This window comes from Malaclemys terrapin, chromosome 9, assembly GCF_027887155.1.
Source record: "Malaclemys terrapin pileata isolate rMalTer1 chromosome 9, rMalTer1.hap1, whole genome shotgun sequence".
NCBI lineage: Eukaryota > Metazoa > Chordata > Testudines > Emydidae > Malaclemys > Malaclemys terrapin.
Window position 1 is genome coordinate 6582043 of NC_071513.1, and position 22169 is coordinate 6604211.

The window sequence follows — 22169 nt, forward strand, 5'->3', positions numbered from 1 at the left end:
TGTGTTTCCTCTCCCATCTTTGCCTGCCTTGTTTATTTACTGTATAAACTCTCCGGAGTGGGGAGCATTTCTTAACATGTGCATGTATAAAGCCTAGCCCAACGGGGTTCTGATCTCAGCTGAGCGCTCTAAGGCACTGCATAACATACCTAATATCATAATAAATAATTAACGATCATGGATCAGCGTCCCCGTCACTAACCGGCCTGGGCCAGGGAAGCTAATGAGCCAACCAGCGGACCAAATTCGGTGATTAATCCTGGTCACGTCGTGCATATGCTAAGAAAAATGATCCTCACATAGATCATAAATTAATTGCCTTACATAATCAAACATCTGAGCATTACCTTGGACAACTTGTTTATACTGGTATATAAAAGCGTGTTAAGGAAAAAAAGTTTAATTTCATCATTTAAACAAACATCGGGCCAAATACTGTTCTGGGCAGAACTTCCATGGACCTTTATTTCCCAGGATTTGGCTTTTTAGGAACATATGTTATTTAATAATAAGGGCTTAAGAGGGGAGTTTTTAAGTGAGTCTAAGGAAGTTAAGCGCCCTACTTCCTTTCAAGTTCAGTGGGATCTGGGTGACTAATTTCCTTAGGCTCCTGCAAAATGTCAGCCAAAATCTGTGTCAGCTGTGGCTCTAAGTATATGGATGAGATTGCTAAGTGAGGACTTCTTGATATAGAAAATAAATATGTCCATACGTTTTAATAGGTTCTTGTCCTTTTCCCATGTAACCCTAATTTCACTTCCAATTTAGCCCTGCAGGCTGTCAGGTGGGACAGCGCGGGGGAACTTTGCACTGTGTCTTTCGGGATAAATACCATGCAACCAATCCCAGCCTCAAAAATGAACATAGAAAAACTGCATCGGCTTGTCTACACAGACAATGGAGAAAATATTGCACCCATTCTCATGCAACCTTTTCACAACTGAAATAAAAACTCTAAGGCCTAGTCTTCACTTACCGGCTGGTCCGGCGGCACGCCATCGATGTTCTGGGATCGATTCCGGAAGTGCTCACAGTCGGCGCCGGTACTCCAGCTCGCCGAGAGGAGTACGCGGCATCGACGGGGGGAGACTTCCTGCCGCGTCTGGACCGCGGTAAGTTCGGACTAAGGTACTTCGAATTCAGCTACGTTATTAACGTAGCTGAATTTGTGTACCTTAGTCCGATTTGGGGACTTAGTGGGGACCAGGCCTAAGAAACTTGAAGGCCTCAAAACTTCAAAGAGCTCAAGAATTTTCAATAACTCACCTCTCTTCTTATAACTATATTCTGCTTATGAAGCTAAAAACATTCCATACAGTAGCAGAGACCAACATAAACTTAAATACGACAGGGATCTTTGTCCCATCTATGCACCACATGGGAGACTTCCAAACATACGTTACTTACCCATTAATCGGAGTCGCGAGCCCAAAACTTGAGAGGTGGTAATCTCCTAAGCATTTAACACTGATCTAGCAATTTTACATCAGCCCATAAATTCTAGTTTACTTCTCAAAACTACACTTAGACTTATTCTTTCACAGCTCAGAGCAAAATGAACAAAGCTGAACGTTTTAAGGTGACAGAAACTTAAAAATACTTTTACCGTGTTTGGGAGAGAATAAAGGAGATTTCGATCTTGGTGGGTTTTCTGGTCGAGGGGCTACTAATTGAACAGGCCGCACTTGTTTATCCACAAGCTTTTTGAAGCAAGTTTGCCGATTCTCAAACATACTTCGAACGTTTTCAAGCTTGATCTGGACTGACTGTATCTGGCCCTGCGGAGTGCGAATAAGACAACGGTAAGCAAATTACTACTACTATTTGTCACTATAAGAGAGACAATACAAAGGCTGGTGATAGTGCAACTGTATTGTAATTGTATTATTATTATTTTTAAAAGAGGACAGTGAGGTATCTTACCTTTATTTCAGGAGTTAAAACAGATTCAAAGTCATAGCACAGGACTTGGGGATCATCGCTGAAGTACGGCAAAGAACTTTCAAGAAATTTGTCTATATCCTGAAGAGCTTTCTCAGCACCTTCTTTAGATTGGCATCTATCCATTGGCTGATTAGCGAGAAGATTAGCCCCTTCATCACAGCACTCGAGGGCCTGATAAAAGTGTAACACAAATGAGGAGTAAACAGATCAGTGAGCCGAAACCTCCAGTTAACCAACGTATAAATGAAAAATATTTATCACCCATTAATTTAGCATTCACTTAATCTGCTTTTCAATTTGGAGAAAACCAGAAAGCTAATTAGCTTTCTGAGAAGTTCAATCAACTCTCTTGCATTCTGATAATAGGGAAGTCGGGCCTTAAATTTCCGGAGAATGGCTAACATTGCCAGCCAAATTCTGCTCTCAGCTACACTGGTGCAAAATCACTCGTGTGCCACGGACATAAAAGTAGAATTTGGTACATAACTCCTCCCGTATTATTTATCTTGCTCTGAAAGTAAACGTGGCAAAATGAACAAGAAGATCAGCCATTAATGTGTTTAGTGACTAATTAGTTGGGCTCGACAGAGTTTGAGTTGTGATGAATAACTGACATCATTGTGTCCATATTTTTATAACAAGGTACTTAAATACCAATAGTTTACAGTTTTATACCTATAATATTATATCAATAACATCTGAAAGTTCTATGCATGCCACTCAATTACCATAATTAAACTGTGGAACTCATTGCCACAAGGTGATATTGCAATGACCGAGAACAGAATAGGGTTTTTAAAAGGATCAGACTTCTATATAGTCAATGAGATGGTCCATAATTACTTTAATAAGCACTTAGAAAACAAGGGCAGAAGCCAACCTCTAACTGAGGGATTAGCTAGAAACTTTAACCTTGTAAATAATTCTCATTTCTTTCCTTTAGTTAATATATCCCTACTTTACTATAAGATTGGCTACAAGCATTGGCTCTGGTGTGAGATCTAAGTGCAAATCAGCCTGGGGTAAGTGACTGGTTCTTTGGGACTGCGGGTAACCAGAATATCTTGTGATTTTGGCATAAAGTGACGGCTTATCACAGAGTCAAGCTTGCCTGGGAGACCAGATAGATCGGAAGGCAAAAGGGGACAGTCTGTGACTCCCCTTTTTAAGGCCGTACAGTGCCTGAGGAATTTACACTTGTTACTGGGTTGATGAACTTTAAGTATAGAACTCACAACCACTTTGGGGTTTGTGCCTTGCTTCCTAACAGTCTGCCCTGAGGTTGGTATTCTCACTCGTGAGCCACTCCAGACAGCGCGACATGGACCATCAGAAACAACACTAAGCACCACATGTGGAGATCACACGGGGAATGATTAGAGGGGGCTGCCACAGAGGAGACTCAAGTACTCAAGAACCTGGGACCTTCAACCCTAAAATCAAAGGCCTCTTCTGCCTGAGCTAACCATGGTAGCAGATGTGTTAACACCTTGTGTGACACAGCCCCTAGAGGAGGACAAAGAGGAGCGCTGTCCCAGTGTGAGCTATAGAACAGAGTATCGCCACCACAAGATGTGCATTGCATGCAGGATACTTGTAGCCAGGATGTCCGCTCTGCAGGAGATCCACACGGAGAGGTTAAACAGCCACTTCCCGGTGCATCATAGTTCTGACCGTTACCTGCTGCAGGCGGGTGTGCAGATCTAAGGTCATCCGGAGTCGTACGTGCTTCCTCTTGATCTCCTCCGACAGGACGTCAGAATGGTGCCGCAGCTCATTGCACTGCTGACAGATTAAGCTGAGCGCGTAATGATGATTTGCTGCTAGCTGGTGCCCATGTAATATCACCACCTGTGCTTTTCCTGCCAGGTCCTTTCGTAAAGACAAAGCAATGGAGGGGATTACACGCGTGTTTGGATCGTGCCGTCACAATGAAACATGGAAACATTTCTCAGTAATAACTTGTACCTAACAATTTCATCTGATTTCACCTACCAAATCCATACCATTTGAAATGGGTAAAAGAGGTTCAGCATGCAGCATCTGAAAACAGGGCACCCGCAACCGGGGATGGGCCGCTTTTAAGGTGTTGGTACCATTCAAAAGGAAAAGCAACAAATCACCACCACAACCTGGCTGGCCTTCGAGTGCATGGCCGGAGCTGCCTAGGATATTGTACCATCGTTTCCAGAAATATTACCCTCAAATGTGGTTAACAGCCAGCTTTGGCTTGTTCTCCGGATGATAATGTGGAGGAAGAATTAACCACCTTGTTCGTCGTCAAGCTTGGCAGCTATGCCAATGCAACTGTTCTGCCGTCTCCCATGCGGGCTCTACCCAGGGACCCGTCCCCCAACATTCCCTGTCTGCCATGTCTCATTTTATTCCTTCAAGCTTCAGCTTAAGAACATCCCTTCTTTCAAATGGCCCACAAGCCCTAGGCCTTTCCACACAGCAGGGCCTCCCAGGGGGGGGGGGGACCGGGGGGAAATGGGGGAATTTGCTCCAGGCCCCGGGCCCCACAGGGGCCCCCATGAGAATGTCAGAGGCTTCCCCCTGCCTCCGCCTTCCCCCATCCCCCAGCACCTCAGAGCACCGCGTCCAGGAACGGCCCTGGTCAGCGCTGCAGCGGCGTGGCTCGGGCAGGGCCTGAGGTCCTCCTGCTCGGAGCCGCACGGAAAGGGGGCAGGGCTGCGAGCTCCGGCGGGCCGAGCAGCAGAAGCTCCTGGACGCGGCTCGCTGAGGCTCTGGGAGAGAGGGGAGGTGGCATGGTAAGCCCCTCTGAGCCGGGCACCCCTCAACCCCCAGCTCCGAGCCCAGCCCCTCTGAGCCGGGCACCCCTCGACCCCCGGCTCTGAGCCCAGCCCCTCTGAGCTGGGCACCCCTCGACCCCCGGCTCCGAGCCCAGCCCCTCTGAGCCGGGCACCCCCCGACCCAGAGCCCAGCTCCCCACCCAGCCCTGGGCAACAGTAGCACCACCCCCAGGCAGCAACAGCCCATTGGCACCAACCATCACCATCACCCAGCAACAGCCCATTATGTAATTGCAAATGTATACATACCATTAAAGCATTTCATGTTTTTAAATAAGTATTTAGTGTATTTTCAAATTATTAACAATTAATTTTGAATGTATTTCACTGGTTATTTTTTACATTTCCAAATACATGTTACTAGAGTATTGCAATTTTTTTTATGGAAGGGGCCCCCAAAATTGCTTTGCCCCAGGCCCCCTGAATCCGCTGGGCGGCCCTGCCACACAGTCATATTAACCGAGAGTTAGGAACCCACTTCTCTTACATGCCTTTGAAAATCCCACCCTACATATATGTATGTAGCCATGCATGCCTATCACACACATTATATATTGCTATACAAAAAGCATGCGATCAGCAAGACTCCCAGAAAACTTCAACACTCCCATCCCTTTCCTTTTTGTCACATCTCCTACTCTTCACCTATATGTTGCCCACTTCGATTGCCAACACTTCAAGCCGGGGACTTGTCTTGCCTCTTCACCGGTAAGTGAGCACCTATGGAACACGCGTTACCAAATAATGGCATTTCTTAAATAAATAACTCTTCCCCAGCTATGCGGCCCCCTGGTCTTCTCTATGGACAGACTTATCTGTGCTGGATTTTGTGTTGGTTCAGTGATTTTTTTTTTTTTTTTTTTTTGTCTAGGAGAACCAAATTCATTGCCCTACGGTTTTCAATGTGCTCTGAATGAAGTTCCACAGAGGTGAAAGACTCGTGAAATCAACACCAGCTTGTAGCCACCTACTGATGAGTTACACGAAAGTCAGGTCATTTCAGAGAGATAGTTCTGGCACTCTCAGAAAGCGCCTATAATGTTTCATTGGTACACCTAGTATTTGAAAGATTATCTCACCTGAGCCATTCCATCTAAATTACCCAAGTCTTTGAGCCTTTGTTTCACTTCAGCCACACTATCTCCAGTGTCAGGCAGTTCTGCTTGCTGGCCCATTAAAAATTCAATGGCACTCTGGAGCTAAAAATAAGAAGATGACAATTGCAAAAGGATACAAGTTATAAGCACAAAATTAGTCTCAAGCCAAAAGCTCATCCCGTTATAGTTAAGGTTGCCAAGTGAGACATCTCAAACTGCAAGAACGTTAGAGTTAAAAAAATCATCCCAAAGTCTGGAAATCATCAGTTAAGTCTATCTAATGGCAGATCTACACCTAAGATGCTGAATCGGCACAGCTGCACCAAGCGAAGACGCTCCAGCACCGATGGGGGAGCTTCTCCCACTGGCATAATTAATCCACTTCTCCAAGAGGCGGTAGCTGTGTCAGTGGGAGAAGCTCTCTTGCCAACATAGCACTAGCTACACAGGAGATTAGGTCGCTCAGGGGTGTGGCCTAGGTACAGTATCGTCCCTTTTTGCTTCAAGCGGCAAAGTTTGGAGCTCTGAGTGTGTTCCGGTTTGGAGACAGAATTGACCAGAGTCTGCTATTTTCTGTCTTGTTTATTTACAAGGGATGTACAAAATCCTACTTCTCTGAATGCAGGAGGAACTAAAGCCGAAAGGAGATATTTTCTTTGCTTACAGCCCCAGTCCTCTTTAGCCAGCACAGGACCCAGAAGCCCCTTCTCTGGCTTCTTCTGGGTTCTGTGCTTGTCCAGGCTCTCTCCCAGTCTGTCTTACTTCAGCTTGTCTTGTCTGTCTCTCTCTGGTGCTTGCAAGCACACACACACACACACAAAAATGTTCTACCAATCAAAGCCCCAGCCCCTGCATTTTAAAGCCCTTGGGTTACAGGATTCAGCTTCTACTCAGCATTGCCATGTGCCTGTTGTTTTGGGTGCTACTGTCATTGTTTCAGCCACCTGATTACAATGGCTTCTTTCCATTTATTCTGGATGGAAGGCAGCAACTATGGTTGTGCCTGAAATCTCTTTTCAGGACTCCCATTTGTGCGGGGGGAAGGCTCAGTCTCCGCATACCTCTTGAAAACTTTGCTCAAACTTCCACAGTTGTAAATACTGCTCCATTTTTAGTTGATGTTTTTCCCAGAAGCCATCAAAAGCAGTTTCCATCTCATGCAACTGAGCAAGTAACCTGAACAAGAATGAAAAAGGATGAGACAAAAAAGAGTTGGTCAATACAGGACTATGGAAGATGGGACCACATGGCAAAGTTCTGACTCAGAGTCCACTCTACTTTGTGGTGTTTTGAATCTGGGCTTTCAGTTCAGGGCCCATCTCTGATAATAACTCATTAGATGTGGATCTAAATGACTGCGTGCAGATCTCAAAAGAACCTTACAAACAACATTAAGGCTGATAACACCCATGTGAGGTAAGTATAAAACTGCTTCTATTTTATCTTTCTAATTTATGATGTCTAAGGGACTTGCCACTGAAGACGCTAAGCCCCATCCTCCCATTTTATGATGGGGAAACAGAATCACAGCAAGGTTAAATCACTTGCAAAAGCAAGTCAGTGGCACAGATCGGAACAGAACCCATGACGGTATCATTGTCTCTTTCCCTGTATTGACCACGGCTGCCATGGAAAGTACATGCATGGCTTAATACATTTAAAGTCTTATTTTAGTCTGACTATCTTGCGAGTTCCCATTCCAAATCAAACAAGTAGCACGTTGCACTCACCGATTCACAGTTTCCCAGTCTCCAGGTCTGTCGCGGTGTTGTTTCTGACTACGTTCGTTGGCATCGGGCTCTTCTAAACTACTTAACAGCACGTTTCCTTCTTTTGTTACTATTGTAATATCTCCCTGCACAAATGTAGGACACTACTGGTTAGTTTATTTACAGACACTGTCAGGCTCCACAGTGATCTGCTTGCGCAAGTCAATTCATTTCTCTGGGTCTTCGTGTCTCCATCTGTAAAATGGGGATGTTAGCACCTACTATACCTACCTCACAGGGGAGTAATGCTTTAAGAGCGCTGGATGGGAAAGCACGATAGAAGTGTTATTATATAGTGGTTAATAAAGATTATATAGAGCAAGATATTAGATAGACTAGGTATAAACAGCTGGTGTGCTGAATTAATATTGCTCCAGTTAGTATGTTGCATTTTTCAGTCAAGGTCAATATCACAGGAAGAACAAACGTCCACCCACTATGTGCTGATTGTGCACTGATCCTGAGACTGCGATCGTACGACCGCATGCACCAGAGTCTCTACAACCAAAAGTTTGCCAGCGTTTTCATTATAAACTCATTGGAAGCGGATTCAAACTAAAAAATTGGCAGTTGAGTTTCAGCGGAAAAAATTCACTTTACATCAGGTTCAGCCCCAGAGCAAGTGTTTTCTTCGTTTATTTCCCATGGCAAGCGACAGTTTGGAGCAGGGTTGGTGATGCGAAGAGAGTAGAAAAACTGCTGTGGGTGTTGAACTGGGCTGAATGACGCATCTCAGGAAGCAAAAGAGAAACCAGAAGATGGGCTAGTCAACATGGGGAAACTGTCTGGCAGAACTCCAGAGGGATAATTAAATGGCTATAGCTGTGCTGGTATAACTGCCCATGTGGACACACTAGTCTGAAATAAAAGGGACTCTCAGCACTGCAGGGTGAGCTATCCTGTTAACAACGGTGGGCTCCAGCAGACCAAGTGGGGAGCAGTACATCCCAGAGCTAAGGGGCTCTCGCCCAGCACGCTCTGCTGGCAACTCCTTTACGTGTGGCATGAGCGTGCATTGCAGTGGGTTTCTCCTGTTTATCAATATTACTCCATATTACTTCTCTGACCGGTGGAGTAATGTTGCCAGCAAAGTTGAGGGGGATACAGACTTTCCTACTGCTACTAACCCTCCCCATCCCCCTGCAGTGCAAGTGCCTCCTTCCTCCTATGCCCTGCTACCAATACGGGTCTCAATACCGCATGCTCCTCAAATCATTCACTCACTGGCGCTTCCCCAGATACCAGCTTCACTCCCTCTCCCACCACATCCCTCAACTCCCTTCCTCCCCCCCCACTAATACCCTTTCCTCCCCCAAAAAACCCTCATCTTCCCCTCTCCCAAGACCCATCCCTGAGCCTGCATCTCCCCACAGCCAAGACTGAGCCACTCAAGTCTACGTCCATCACCACACCGCTCCCCTCAGCCGGTCACTCCCCACAATTCCCCGCCCCAGGGACCCCCTCTTCCATCTTGTGTCCTCCGAAGGCTGTCCCCTGGCTGATTCCTCCTTCCCCTCCGTTCCATGAGGAGTGTGGGGGGAAATGAAGGTGGACAGGGGCCAGGGCTTGTCTGCCTGCCAATCCCCCTGCTCTGCATACAGAGCATGTTGCAGGGCAGGCAGGATGGGGGCTGCAGCTCCAGAAATCAGCCTCTGGTCTCCCCAACAGAGCAGACCCAAGTGGCAGAGGCAAGGAAAGAATGCCAAGCTGCACATGGAAACCTTCTCCCCCCCATCCTGCTGCATCCCTCTCTGCCCTCCCCTCCACGGAGGGGCTGAAATTGGGGGTGGGGGAAGGGAAGAAAGAACAGGGGTTTCCATCCAAGTTAGAGGTTGGGAGGAGATTCCTCCCTCCCTTTCCTCTTAAAATGATACCCACGTTTACAGTGGCACCTCCGACCCGGTCCGCACCTAGAACTTAGGTCGACGACCTAGCGACGTCGCTCGACGCCGTGAAAACCTTCATGCCCTGTGCGGGGTAGTTAGGTCACTCTAACCCCCACCGTCGACACAGCTTGGTCGATGTGTCGCTGCAGCATTCATAGCATGGACATACTCCCACCCTGACATTGGGGCTTCATTGCTCTAGGAGCTGTATGTACACAAAGGGCAAGCTAGTCTCTGCCTCAAAAAGCGTCCAAGGTAAAGTTTTAAATCACTAGGCTCAGTAACTACGGGTGCACAAGGTTCTGCCACAGTAGAGTTATGCACCAGGCCCATTTACCTTCTGCCCTTCTAGCTATGACCCAATTATTCCACGACCCAATTATTCCACCAAAGGCATTTGGTTGGGAATATCGCAACAGGCGACTTCCCTCTGAAGGCCAAGTTTTGTCCAAGAAAGAGCCTTTCACTGCTGAGACTGGCCCCCGTCTTGCCTCCTTGCCGTGGCAACGCAAAGTCCCACCTGGTACTGTCAGGCCAACCCATGCAGCTGTGTTTGTTGATTAGTGGGAAGGCCCGGGGCATGAGAACAGCGCCGTTGCACACCGCACCCAGCACCCAGTTGCGTGTGGTGCTCCTGGATATTTCTTCTTTCTATAGGAAGGAGCACCAGGAGCATCATGGGAGGGAGGGAGGAGATTAAAAAGCAGCTAGTCTCACCCTTCCTTCAGAAGTATGCCTGGCCGGATTAGCGTATACATAGCCAGCAAGTTAAAGTATCTCAAGGGACTGGTTTATTTACGGAGGGTGGGAGCAGATCCATCATTTGATTCTGTGCATTTCACTGGCCTTACTATGTTAAAAGAACATAACAGATTTGATTATGTATCCCATGCTTTCTTCCACACTTACTATTTATATTATTGTATTGCCTAGGGGCTCCAGTCATGGACCAGAACCCCATTGTGCTAGGCGCTGTACAGAGACAGTGTGCCAGAGGGTCCCTGCCTCAAGGAGCTTACAATTTAAATAGAGTAGGCATCACCGGTAGGGGAAGCGGTAAAACACACAAGCAGGGTGAACACTGTGAGAGTGGCAAATGTCATGGTAGTTCCACTTTTTTTTCAGGGGGGCTGAGGGGAAGGGGAAGGATTACTTAGGAGGAATCAGCTAAATGGAAAGAAAAGGGTAGGGAAGGAGGGTGAGGGGGCCAGGCCAAGGCACCAGAGGGTAAGAGGGGCAGGTGTGGAGTGATATTGAGCTGAAGAGACCATGAGGGAGGGGCAGGTGGAGGGTTGGACCAAACAGCCAATCAGAACACATGAAGTGCAAACTGTTGGAATGTGTTAGTATCAATTGGCTCTTGATTGATGTGACCTAGGACAAAAGTTCTGACCATGTTTGATACTTCAGTAATCCAGGAAACACAGAAGGGAAGAGGAATTACACTGTATGTTTTAGGCAAAAGATGGCTGCTACGTTACCCTCTCATGTTTAGCTCTCCAGAGACCTAAAGTCTCCTTTTGTTTCAGGCAATTCCATTACACGGGAAGATGCTGTAACCTAAACATCAAAAGCAACTGAACAGGTGTTAAATATGATTTTTCCCCTTTCAGTATATCAAAGGGGTTAATTTCTTAGTCTGCTTAATTAGCTTGTCTTTTTCTCATTACCTTTACAACTGGCTTCTGTTCAGTATCACAGCTACACAAATGCGGAAATGTATGTGATGGTTCTTATGTATTCAGAAATCTCCTGCCCCAATCTTTCAGTTGCCATGACAGCAATACAAGAATCTTGTATCTTTATTACTGCAATCTGTGCACAATTTCTTATCTAGCTTAATCTTTCATGTTCTTGAAAACACACACACAACTAGGCTACATTTTGTTCAAAAACTCAACAGCCTTTCAAACTAATGAATGAGACATTTAAAAAACAACAACAGATGATTTCTACTGAATGATTAATCTAAAGGAACAGCTCAATATTTTAAATGCAAACGAAAACTCATGGTATTTTTGATTTCACCACAAAAAAAGCAGGCATCACTGACATGTCTGTATTTACTAGCACATTTGTAACTGACACTTGCTTCATTGTCTAAGGATTTGTTCCTCAGCACAAAGGTTAAATCAAGCATGTACGACAATGCATAGCTGGCATAGTTTCTAAAAATACCGCAATATTTTCCTATGCTGTATATATTTATAAGCACCTATGCATACATACACAGAGCACATTTTGGTTGCCATTGTGTGTATTTCTAATTGGGAGCTTTCTATAAGACAATGCCATAGGAATGAAATAGCATGTTATATATAAAAAATATACAAACTTTATTGGATTAACCCATTACACTCTAGTGCAAATACAGGACCTCATCCTACACTATGTATTAGTAGCCCCACTGAATGCATGAGCAATCTAACAGGCAGGTTGTTGGCATTGGTCTGAGGCTTCTACCTCCAGTGCTAGAGGTAGGTTGTGAGTTCAAATCCACAGGAGCACTTGGCCAATTACTCTGCAAGCACAAATTTTAATGGTGAGAGTAAATAACCATTAGAACAACTTACCATGGGTCATGGTGGATTCTCCATCAACAAGTTTTATATCAAGATTGGATATTTTTCTAAAAGATCTGTTCTAGGAATTCTTTTGAGCATGTTCTCTGGCCTGTGTTATACAGGAGGTCAGGCTAGATGATCACAGTGGTCCCTTCTGGCCTTCTGAATCTCTGAACTGAAGGATTTCAGAACTATACCCAGTCTGGTCTCTCACATATGCAGCAGTATCAAAAACAACAGCTTGGTTGGCAGCTGCTGTACCAAAAATCCATGTTTAAGCATCTAATATTTTAATCATAATCTCAAATCAGTAAAATATATCTTTAAATATTAAACAAGAAAGGAGAGTTCTGCCAAAAAGTAAAGGAAGGCTTTCGTGCTTTGCCAGTGCCAACTAAATCTGGGGAGGAAGAATGGAAGAAGTTTAAAGAATGTTCCATTGTGGCAGTGGAGGGAAGAGCTAGTGGCACTCAATAATGTATACTGGGAGCAGGTTACATATTCGAGGCTGGGTGTGGGCAAAGCCTAGAGAGGGGGCTGTTTACGAGCAAAGCAGTGTAAAAGGCATCTCAGGCTGGAGAGCTGAGGGGACACAGTTGTTTGACGGTAGGGTGACCAGGTGTCCAGTTTTCGACCCGAAGACCCGGTCGAAAAGGGACCCTGGTGGCTCCGGTCAGCACTGCCAACTAGGCCATTAAAAGTCCGGTCGGCGGGGCTAAGGCAGGCTAGTCCCTACCTGTCCTGGGACTACACTGCACCCTGAAAGCAGCCATCAGGTCTGGCTCCTAGGCCGGGGGAGGGGCCATGGGGCTTCACGCGCTGCCCCTGCCCCGAGCACCGGCTCCGCACTCCCATTTGATTTATATAAAACAAAAGGGCTCACATTAAGATAAAGCTCACATCATGGGTAACAAAATACATAGTGTATTCTCTCAATAGATTTACACCAATGCATTCACTGCCTCCTCTCAAACCAATGGACCCTTCCTGAAGTCACTGGGAGAAGAGAATTTGCCCCATAGTATCTGTGAATATGCAACCACATTCATAAGACGTATGGAGCTTTGGGGCAAAATTATCCTTCAAATCTACCACACTTTTCTGCTCTCTTTATATGTGCAAAACTCCCATTGATGTTAGTGGGAGATTGGTGTTCTGTTCACTCTACATATGCCAGATGTGGGTCCTAACAAGCAGATCCATGAGGGAAGCATTGCACTTGGAGTTGACAAAGCTTTTCATAGTTCTTCCCTGGAAGACACGTTGTAGGAGAAGAACGTGGTGCACATTCAAGAATGGGCAAGAATTGCTTTGTTTCTCGAGCTCTGACAGCTACATGGCTATCAAATAAGCAACTAGCAGCAGAGACAGTTTCCTGGATGTTGACATGACAATTGTTTGAATGAGTGAAAGGCAAATATAGATGTAACATACAGAAATAGGTCTGTTTTATTTTAACTGTCATAATAGAAACACATGCATATGGGGGAAGAGGGAGAGAGAGAGAGAACAAAGAATCAATCAAACCACAGAAGTCCTACCTTGCAGTAGGACACTGACTTAACATAGAGCTGAGTTTCTGAGTAGCATACCTTGAGCTGACAATACTTTTCTGTGCGCAAAGCCAGGATGCGTTCAATTGAATACATGTCATCTGGTAGCTCTGTTTCTGCCAGCTCCGTGCCGAAAGATTGTAACATCTGCGCAATTTCCTTCACTGTTAGTGCAAAACTCTCGATAGCCTGGTGCAAGACAATTATTTCATCAGCTCAGTAGTCAGGATATTCTAAGAGCTCATCAAAAAATGCACTAAGGGCCAATGCTGAGATTTTCAGATGAGCCTAAGGGAGTTAGGTACACCCAACCCATTGAAATTCAAGGGGAGTTGGGCAATTAACTCCTTAAAGCTCATTTGAAAACCCCAGCTCAAACCCTGCTCGTATTAAAGTCAATGGGAGTTTTGCCATTAGCTTCAAAGTAGCTGGGAAGTTAATGTATTTTAATCCTTGTACAAGAGTAAGATTTAAGCCAGGGTTTCTCAAGCTTCATTGCACTCTGACCCCTGTCTGACAACAAAAATTACTACATGACCCCAGGAGGGGGGACCAAAGCCTGAGCCTGCCCGAGTCCCACCACCTCGATGGAGAAGGGGTCAAAACCAAAGCCCAATGGTTCAGTCCCAACCAAGGAGCCTGTAACCTGAGCCTCGCGCTCAGGGCTGAATCCCTTGGGCTTTGGCTTGGGCCCTGAGCCCCAGCAAGTCTAAGCCAGCCCTGGTGACCCCATTAAAATGGGGTCGCGATCCACATTGGGATCCCGACCCACAGTTTGAGAACTGCTACTTTAAGCCATCCAATGAATCTAAGCTGAATCGCCCTTGTGAATGCCATAACAAGCAGAAATATTCAACGTGTTTTCATTCCCCCCCCCCGTTTTCTCAACCTTTTCTCAGCCTCGTTTTTTAAATTACGTTCAGTGTATTACATTGTTAAGCAAAAAGGTGTTTATAATGTGCTCTCGTTAATTCTTAATGCAGGTTCAGAACTCGAAAGAGATGCTTGTGGCCCCGATCCAGCAATGAGCTCCATGCAGATACAGAGGTCTGCCTTGTGGCACTCATTCCAGGATTATAGCCTTAAGCAATAATTCCATGCAGTTTTCATTAGTGTTTTGAGCTGTCTGGATGATAATTAGCAGAACAGCCTACCATTGCTCTCTGAGCAGAAAGTGAAGTCCATTGAAATCAAAGGGTGTTGCATAGAAATTGATGGCAGAATATAGCTCAGAGAAAGCCTAGAAATCTGGCAATATGAAAGAGTAGCATGTGCAAGGAACAAACACCATTATTCAATTACATTACTCCACATCCAAAGAAAAACACATGATACACCTTTACCCCGATATAACGCGACCCGATATAACACGAATTTGGATATAACGGGGTAAAGCAGCGCTCCGGGGGGGGCAGGGCTGCGCGCTCCGACGGATCAAAGCAAGTTCGATATAACGCGGTTTCACCTATAACGCGGTAAGATTTTTTTGGCTCCCAAGAATATCGGGGTAGAGGTGTATTTGTCATTTTAAACCAATGGGACAAAAGGAGATGAATTTTTAAATGGTCTTAAAGCGATGAGGAGCCTAAGGACGTTAGTTGCCCATCTCCTATAGGAATTCAGCACCTAACTCCCTGGGACTCCTTTGAAAAGCCTAGTCAATAAGCAATGCTTAAAGTGCACCGGGTCATGTACCTGGGAAATAACAACTTAAGAAGCCAGTTGGGTCGCTGAGGGGCGCGTGTTTGTTGTATCGCCTGAGGGGGGCAAACCTCTCTGATTGGCTGCTTTCCTCACTTGAATACCACCGAGGCAAGAGCAGCCAATCAGAGCCACTGTGGAACTCTGACCCCCGCCCCTCAGAAGCTGACGCCATTCACACAGGAGGGGAGCAGGGAGGACCAGCAGTTCAAGGCAGGTCTGGCTCCCTCCTCTCCCCTCCTCTGAGCAACAGGACGGCTCCTCTGCTCCTGTCCCTCACTGGGAAGGGACAGAGAGGAGCCTGCTGACCTGGGAGAAGGGGATGAACAACACCTAAGCTGCAGGAAGAGCAGAGGTGAGGTGGGGGGTGAATGGGGGATGGAAATGGATGGAGGGATGGGTCAGAGGGACAGGTCGATGAGGGGTCAATGATAGACAGTCCCCCTTCTTTCAGATCCCTTTCAACACTGCCAATAACTTGAGCTACACAAAGGTCTTGATCTTGCAAGGTGCTAACTAGGGACTCAAGGGTGTTCATCACCTCCCAGGCGGGGTTTAGTGGGGGCGGCAGCTCTCAGCACTTTGTAGAATCGGGCCCTGCTTGAGCTATGCTTTATGCAGAGTAATGTCACATAAGCAGCGCTACGTACAGTTCTGAAGATAACCCATTCGCTATGACGGTACTCCAAGGTGCCCCCGAACTCCGGGGTTAACTGCTTCTCATCAATATACATCAACAAATCACTGACCGAGCTCAGCATCACCACCTAGGAACAAAGAAACATCATGAATTGATTCATCGCAGCTTCTTCACAATTAACGTGCAAATCATGCCTGCAATATTTCATGTACTAATCTCTATTTTACAAACTAATTGGGGATAGAAGAGTCTTATAAAATTGAACATCTCAATATCACAGTAAGTACGGTGCATAAGTTGCAGCGTTGTACACGGCACCAAATTTCTTCTCATCTTTCAAACCACTGCAAAGCGATTTCCAGGCATCGAAATGTGAAGGGAGGTTGATTTGTTCTTCACTGACAGTACTTTCATTATGTGCTCCTTTATTTTTGTGTCAAGAAAAAATGGTTCAGCTACCTTGTCATTCGTTGATTGGTATTCTTAAAACCAAGACTCTACCGTATTTACAAAATTAGCTTTTGCGCCAATTATTTCTTTATGACACACCTTCATTTTACACGTATCTGAGGTCAAATTTGTATTTATCGATTACAGGCTATACAACTCGTACACTTATTTTATAATATACAGATATTCACTTTTGTTCACTTAAAATGAGTTGACCCAACTTTTTCTGAGCCAGACAGAACTAGTCAGCTGCCAGCCACCCAAAGTGCAGTGCTGAGCGGGTGAAGCCAGAGGAAGGACTTTGCAAGCAGGAAGCTGGATGGCAAATAGGCCATTTCTTCTGCCTTTCATTGACATTTAAGGGAAAGAATATTCTCCATTTTCAGTCTCAGTTGGATGGACAAATTAGTAACACACCCAGATTTCCAGTGTGCAGATCAGAAGCTGCTTGGGCAGGTAGAAGTGATTAGATTTCATTTATCTGAACAGACTTTTGGATATTAGGATTTTTCCTAGACTATTCAGTTACAAGATAACTCTGAACTCCAGATCATCTGTGTCTTCTAGTTATTTATCTTTCAGTAGCACGTACAAGCCCCAGTCTGAATCGGGGCCCCGTAGGTGCTGAAAAACACAGAATAAGGTAGAAGCCCCGCAAAAACTCTTGCACAGATTTCATTCTGGGCCCAGTGAGCAGTCTCATAGAAGTCAATGGAAGTAATCATGCAGTGTTCAGTTGAACACACGTGAGAGTCTTCATAAGGTCAGGGTCTAAAGAGGAACTGCGTACTTACAAAGGCCCTGAGATTCTGCAATAGGATCTATCCAGCTAAATCCCAGCAACACCCCAGTGAAGTACCACACAGATCACGAATGCGGGGAGTCACCCACATGGCTCCAATCGCAGCATCATGGACAAAATGGCAAGATGTGTAAACAGCAGTGATGCGATTGGCGGGGAGAGGAGAGGGTTAAATTTCATGTGGAAAAAAATATATTCTTAACATTCCCACAGGGCATTGCATAGCCGTATTTGGCCAGTTTCACACAGAAATATGCGAACCATGCATTTTTACCTGTTCTGATGCAAACACTGACCTTTTTCCTGAGTGAATTTTGAATTTTCAAAGATGCTGCAGGGTTTTGGTTTTTGCAGGAGGGTGTTTGGATTCTTTGGGAGCGGAGGGGGGCTGTTTGTTTTGTTTTGTTGTTGAAAACAGAATTGAGTGAAAAATGTACATTCCGTGCAAAAACTGCAAAATCTGATTTTTAAGCAAAAATAATAGAGCAATAATTCACATATTATTGGGGAGGGGGTTACAACGAAGTCTTTCAGACTCAAGTTCTATTAATGCATTTCTTCTTTTAACCACTCTCCATTGGTCCTGGTCCCCAAATGTCCCGTGATTTCACTGATAGGGTGTGACACAGGGTGGCTGGCCCTTTAAGCAGAGCTGGTCCCAGCCTCCCCAGTGATGGGAGGCTGATCAGCTTGGGATCAAAGCCAGCAAGTGGCTCAGTTGGGGTAGAAGGCCGCAGGGAGCAAGAAGGCTCTTGTGAGAGACCCTGTGGCAGGAGAGGGAGTTAGGTTGGCTCCTGGAGGGAAAAGCACAGCGTCTGTGGAGGGCTCTCAGGCATAGACTGGAAACCTGTAGGAAATAGATTGTCTCCAGCAGAAGACCGTGGGTTAGGGGGAAGGAACAACTGATATGCTGTACTAGTTTTATGTGGAAGAAATAAAGCTGAGGCCCTGAGAATAGGACCTGAAGCAGCCTCTGTGCATGGTGTCAAGCCTTCCTAGGCTGGGGAGACAGGCCAGCAGTGTAGAGGGAGATTGTTGAGCCTCTCTAAAAGTATCCCATTGAGAATACAAACTATTTTGAAAATAAATAAAAACAGGGCGCTGATATCAACAGGATTTTTACACTGAGGTTAACGTGACGGATTTGGCATCAACCGCGGTACTTGCGTTGGAAGTCTCTTCACACATGCTAAATGTTAAACGGTTATTAAAGAATGAGCTACCTTTTCGCCCCCCAGCTCACGGGGGAGGCATATGGGGCAGTCACATAGTTCAGCTTGTCCTGCCACTGCCCAGGACAATACTACTTCTGCAGAGAGCAAACTTTACACGATAGGGCTGCCAATCCAGCACCTTCAAACACCGACCAAATTCTCTTCCAAAGGAAAAACCGTATCCATGTGCACTTTTCACAATCCCATACCGCAGGAAAACCCAACGCTTCGGAAAAGCTACAGTTGTTTGAAATCCTGCATCGTTAAAAGAAAAGCCCCATTTATTTTTCATGACCAGGCATTGAATGTGGACACGGCCCTGACACAGCAGCATGGAACCAAATCAGTATTTAGGAGGACATGAGCATAATGCACAGCGGATATACTCATACCGGTAATTTGAGTAGAAAATCCTCCTGACTGAAGCGAAATCCAATGTCAGTGAAAGTGCGCTGGAAAAACCCAGTGGGACGTAGAACCATCACTAACTGCAGGTTTCCCGGGAAGGACTCCTGCAGGAAAACATGGCAGATGATCAACATGGGCATTCAACTGGTGAAAATTCAGACAAGACCCAATTGCAAAAGTGGGTCAAAATTCAAAGCCTACTTTTCAAGCGATTCTTACTATTTCTTTGTGCTCCTCCATGATTCACACATCCCTCCTTACTTTAACTGTTGCTCTTTGGCAGATGAAAATGCTGGATTTGAAATATTCCAGAAAGTGTTCTACCAAGAAATGAGTCATAGCTGTGAAGTAGCCGTAATTTAGTTCAGTGATTCATTATGTAATGTACTTGTATGTATTCCTCAGAAGTGTATCGAAATGAACCTGCTTGTCCTTGGTAATTATTGGCAATGTTTAATTTGTGGCACAAATATCATTTCCGTATTTCAAACACAGCAGTAGAGAGTTGTATATGATTCACTGAAAAGAACATTGAATATTTTAATGGAGCCAAGAAAAATAACTTGAAATCACAGATAAGTAAATGACAGAAGGAAACCAGTTAATTAAGATTTATGATATTTCTCTAAAATCCAATTGTGCCAAACTATCTCCATATATTATATCATATATACGTTTTCTTACGGTCTCTTGAGCACTTTAAAAGTATCAAAGGCACATGTTAACTTGTCAGCATAAACATGTGAATCCTTTATTGAGCGTAAATTACCATTTTATTTACGTGATTATAAATGATAGAAGAGTCCTGATACTACCTGTTAAATCTACATTAAATGAAGTTTTCACTGAGGGGAAATAAAAAAAACTCTACTATAAAATATTCACTAGCCCATTTTTCAAGGGGAAAATGTGTACAACGGGGGGAGAGGAGGGGAGATGACTTTCACATAAGAATCTACACTCTGGTGAAGAAGAATACAAGTGTCTGTATATCTATGCACACAAAACACACAAATCTATGCTTTGGTTCCATAAACATCCAATTATGTACTGTTCAAAGAAGCCATAATTTACAGTTGAGACTTGACACCCACAAATTACACTGTGGCAAAGTTTGCACATGATACAAAATTACTCGAGACAGTTAAGTCCAAAACAGATTGCAAAGAGTTACAAAGGGATCTCACAGAACTGGCTGACTGGGCAACAAAATGGCAGATAAAATTCAATGTTGATAAGTGCAAAGTAACGCATATTGGAAAACATAATCCCAACTATACATACAATATCATGGGGTCTATATTAGCTGCTACTACTCAAGAAACAGAGCTTGGCGTCATCATGGATAATTCTCCAAAAATATCCACTCAATGCATAGCGGCAGTCAAAAAAAGCTACCAGAATGTTAGGAACCATTAGGAAAGGGATAGATAATAAGGCAGAAAATATCGTAACGCCACTATGTAAATCCATAGTACACCCATACTTCGAATATGGGGGCAACCAGAACTGCACGATCTCAAAAAAGACATATCAGAATTGGAAAAGGTGCAGAGAGGGGCAATGAAAATGAAATGGATTATGGAACAGCTTCCATATGAGGAGACATTAAAAGAAGTCTGGGACAGTTCATCTTAGAAAGGAGACGACTAAGGGGGGATATGCTAGGGATATATGAAATCATCAAAGCTGTGGAGAAAGTGAATAAGAAAGCATTATTTACTCCACCACATAACACAAGAACCAGGGGTCATCCAATGAAAATTAGTAGCAGCAGGTTAAAACAAACAAAAGGCACAGTCTTCACACAAGGCACGGTCAACCTGTGGAACTCATTGCAAGGGGATGTTGTGAAGGCTTAAAGTATAACTGGGTTAAAAAAAAGAATTAGATACGTTCACGCAGGATGAGTCCACCAATGGATATTAGCCAAAATGATCAGGCGATGCAACCCCACGGGTGTCCCTAAACCTCTGAGTGCTAGAAGCTGGGACTGGATGTCTGGATGGATCATGCAATAATCACCCTGTTCTGTTCATTCCCTCTGAAGCATCTGACACTGGCCACTGTCAGAAGACAGGATACTGGCAAGACGGGCTAGTTTGAGCCAATATGGCCGTGCTTATGTTTTTCTTATTAAATTTTTTTAAAAAAACTGATTGTGGATTATATTCCTCTTAGAAATGGTCAGTGCTCTTTAGCATCACAAGAGCCACATAAATGTAGCAATTTTAAACGGGAGTGAAAAAATAAATGAACACAAACTAAGTTCCCATTCAATGGGAATTTTGCCAGGGTTCGAGATTTGGCTCTGACAGCAAGAGCAAACCACTAAATGGCTAGTGACATTGTCATCTCTGACTCAAATCCTGGGTGCCTACCCTTTCCTTGCCAATATTTGTACGCTATTGCTTTGATGCTGAATGTTGGCTAGTAAAATGTTTGCCAGTCTAGAGCTTTGTGAACCTTGCACAATGAAACCTCCCACCAGGCCGAACCCGTGCCTGGGCTTGTTACCAATCGAAACCTGGTCCCGGTCATAGAAAGCTTTGCAAATCTGGTTCTAAGACTGGCCATTACTCCCTTCTTCCAACAGGCTCAGAATCTCCCTTTGGCAAACCTGCTGGGAGCCGGGCGGCCTGCAGGTCTCTCGCCCAACGAGACGGCACCTAACACACTCCTGATATTTCTGAGCAGTCAGGCTGACTGGAGCTCTCCATCTTCTACGTGGGTCAATAGGGAAGGCAAGCCCCCTCCCATATGGTCCAGAGAAGCAAGCTGCCTGTGTGGCAATCAGTGGGACTCCAAATGCTGCTGCTGACGGTCCCATGGTTGGTTCATGGCTGGCCTGTTATGTCTTTCTGAGCTCTGATGCACCCCACAATGAACAGCAGTGCTAGGGAGTCCCCAAAACAGGTGAGGGGAGGGAGGCGTGTATCCATTATTGGCAAGAATGAAATACAGGCGTCAGTCAGCATGCTCTAACACAGTGGTGCATTCTGGCAGGGTTTGGGGGAAAGGGAAGGTGTCAGACCCTAGACTAAGGTCAAGTCCAGTGTAGTCAGCAGTTATAGGGTGAGCTGCCACACGTTTATAGGACTGATGCTGTGAAACTGGTGGGAGGAAGGTCTGGGAAGAAGCTCATTCCCATGCAAAGTACTACCGTCAACCAGAGGGGTGTTGCCAACCTCTAAGCTCCCACCCTAGACAAGGTAGGTCTGGAGAGAGGTGGGTTTTCTGGGAGAGGGGAGGTCTTCAACATCACATTTTGATAATGTCAAGACACCAGTATTTCCCAGGAGGTTTTCATTGACCCAAGCAAAGCCTG

At 45.1% G+C, this 22169-nt stretch overlaps 1 protein-coding gene across 1 annotated transcript in view; it reads right to left on the minus strand.

Moving 5' to 3' along the window:
• Nucleotides 1-22169, minus strand: part of MCF2 (MCF.2 cell line derived transforming sequence) — a 92733-nt gene that overhangs the window by 35331 nt on the left and 35233 nt on the right. Inside the window, exons 5-13 of the mRNA XM_054040630.1 lie at nt 18826-18945; nt 15978-16094; nt 13666-13815; nt 7585-7709; nt 6916-7030; nt 5837-5956; nt 3625-3816; nt 1924-2115; nt 1607-1778 (exon numbers count right to left, since the gene is read on the minus strand). Of these exons, the coding sequence (XP_053896605.1) occupies nt 1607-1778; nt 1924-2115; nt 3625-3816; nt 5837-5956; nt 6916-7030; nt 7585-7709; nt 13666-13815; nt 15978-16094; nt 18826-18945 (1303 nt within the window). The remainder of the gene's footprint in view (nt 1-1606; nt 1779-1923; nt 2116-3624; nt 3817-5836; nt 5957-6915; nt 7031-7584; nt 7710-13665; nt 13816-15977; nt 16095-18825; nt 18946-22169) is intronic.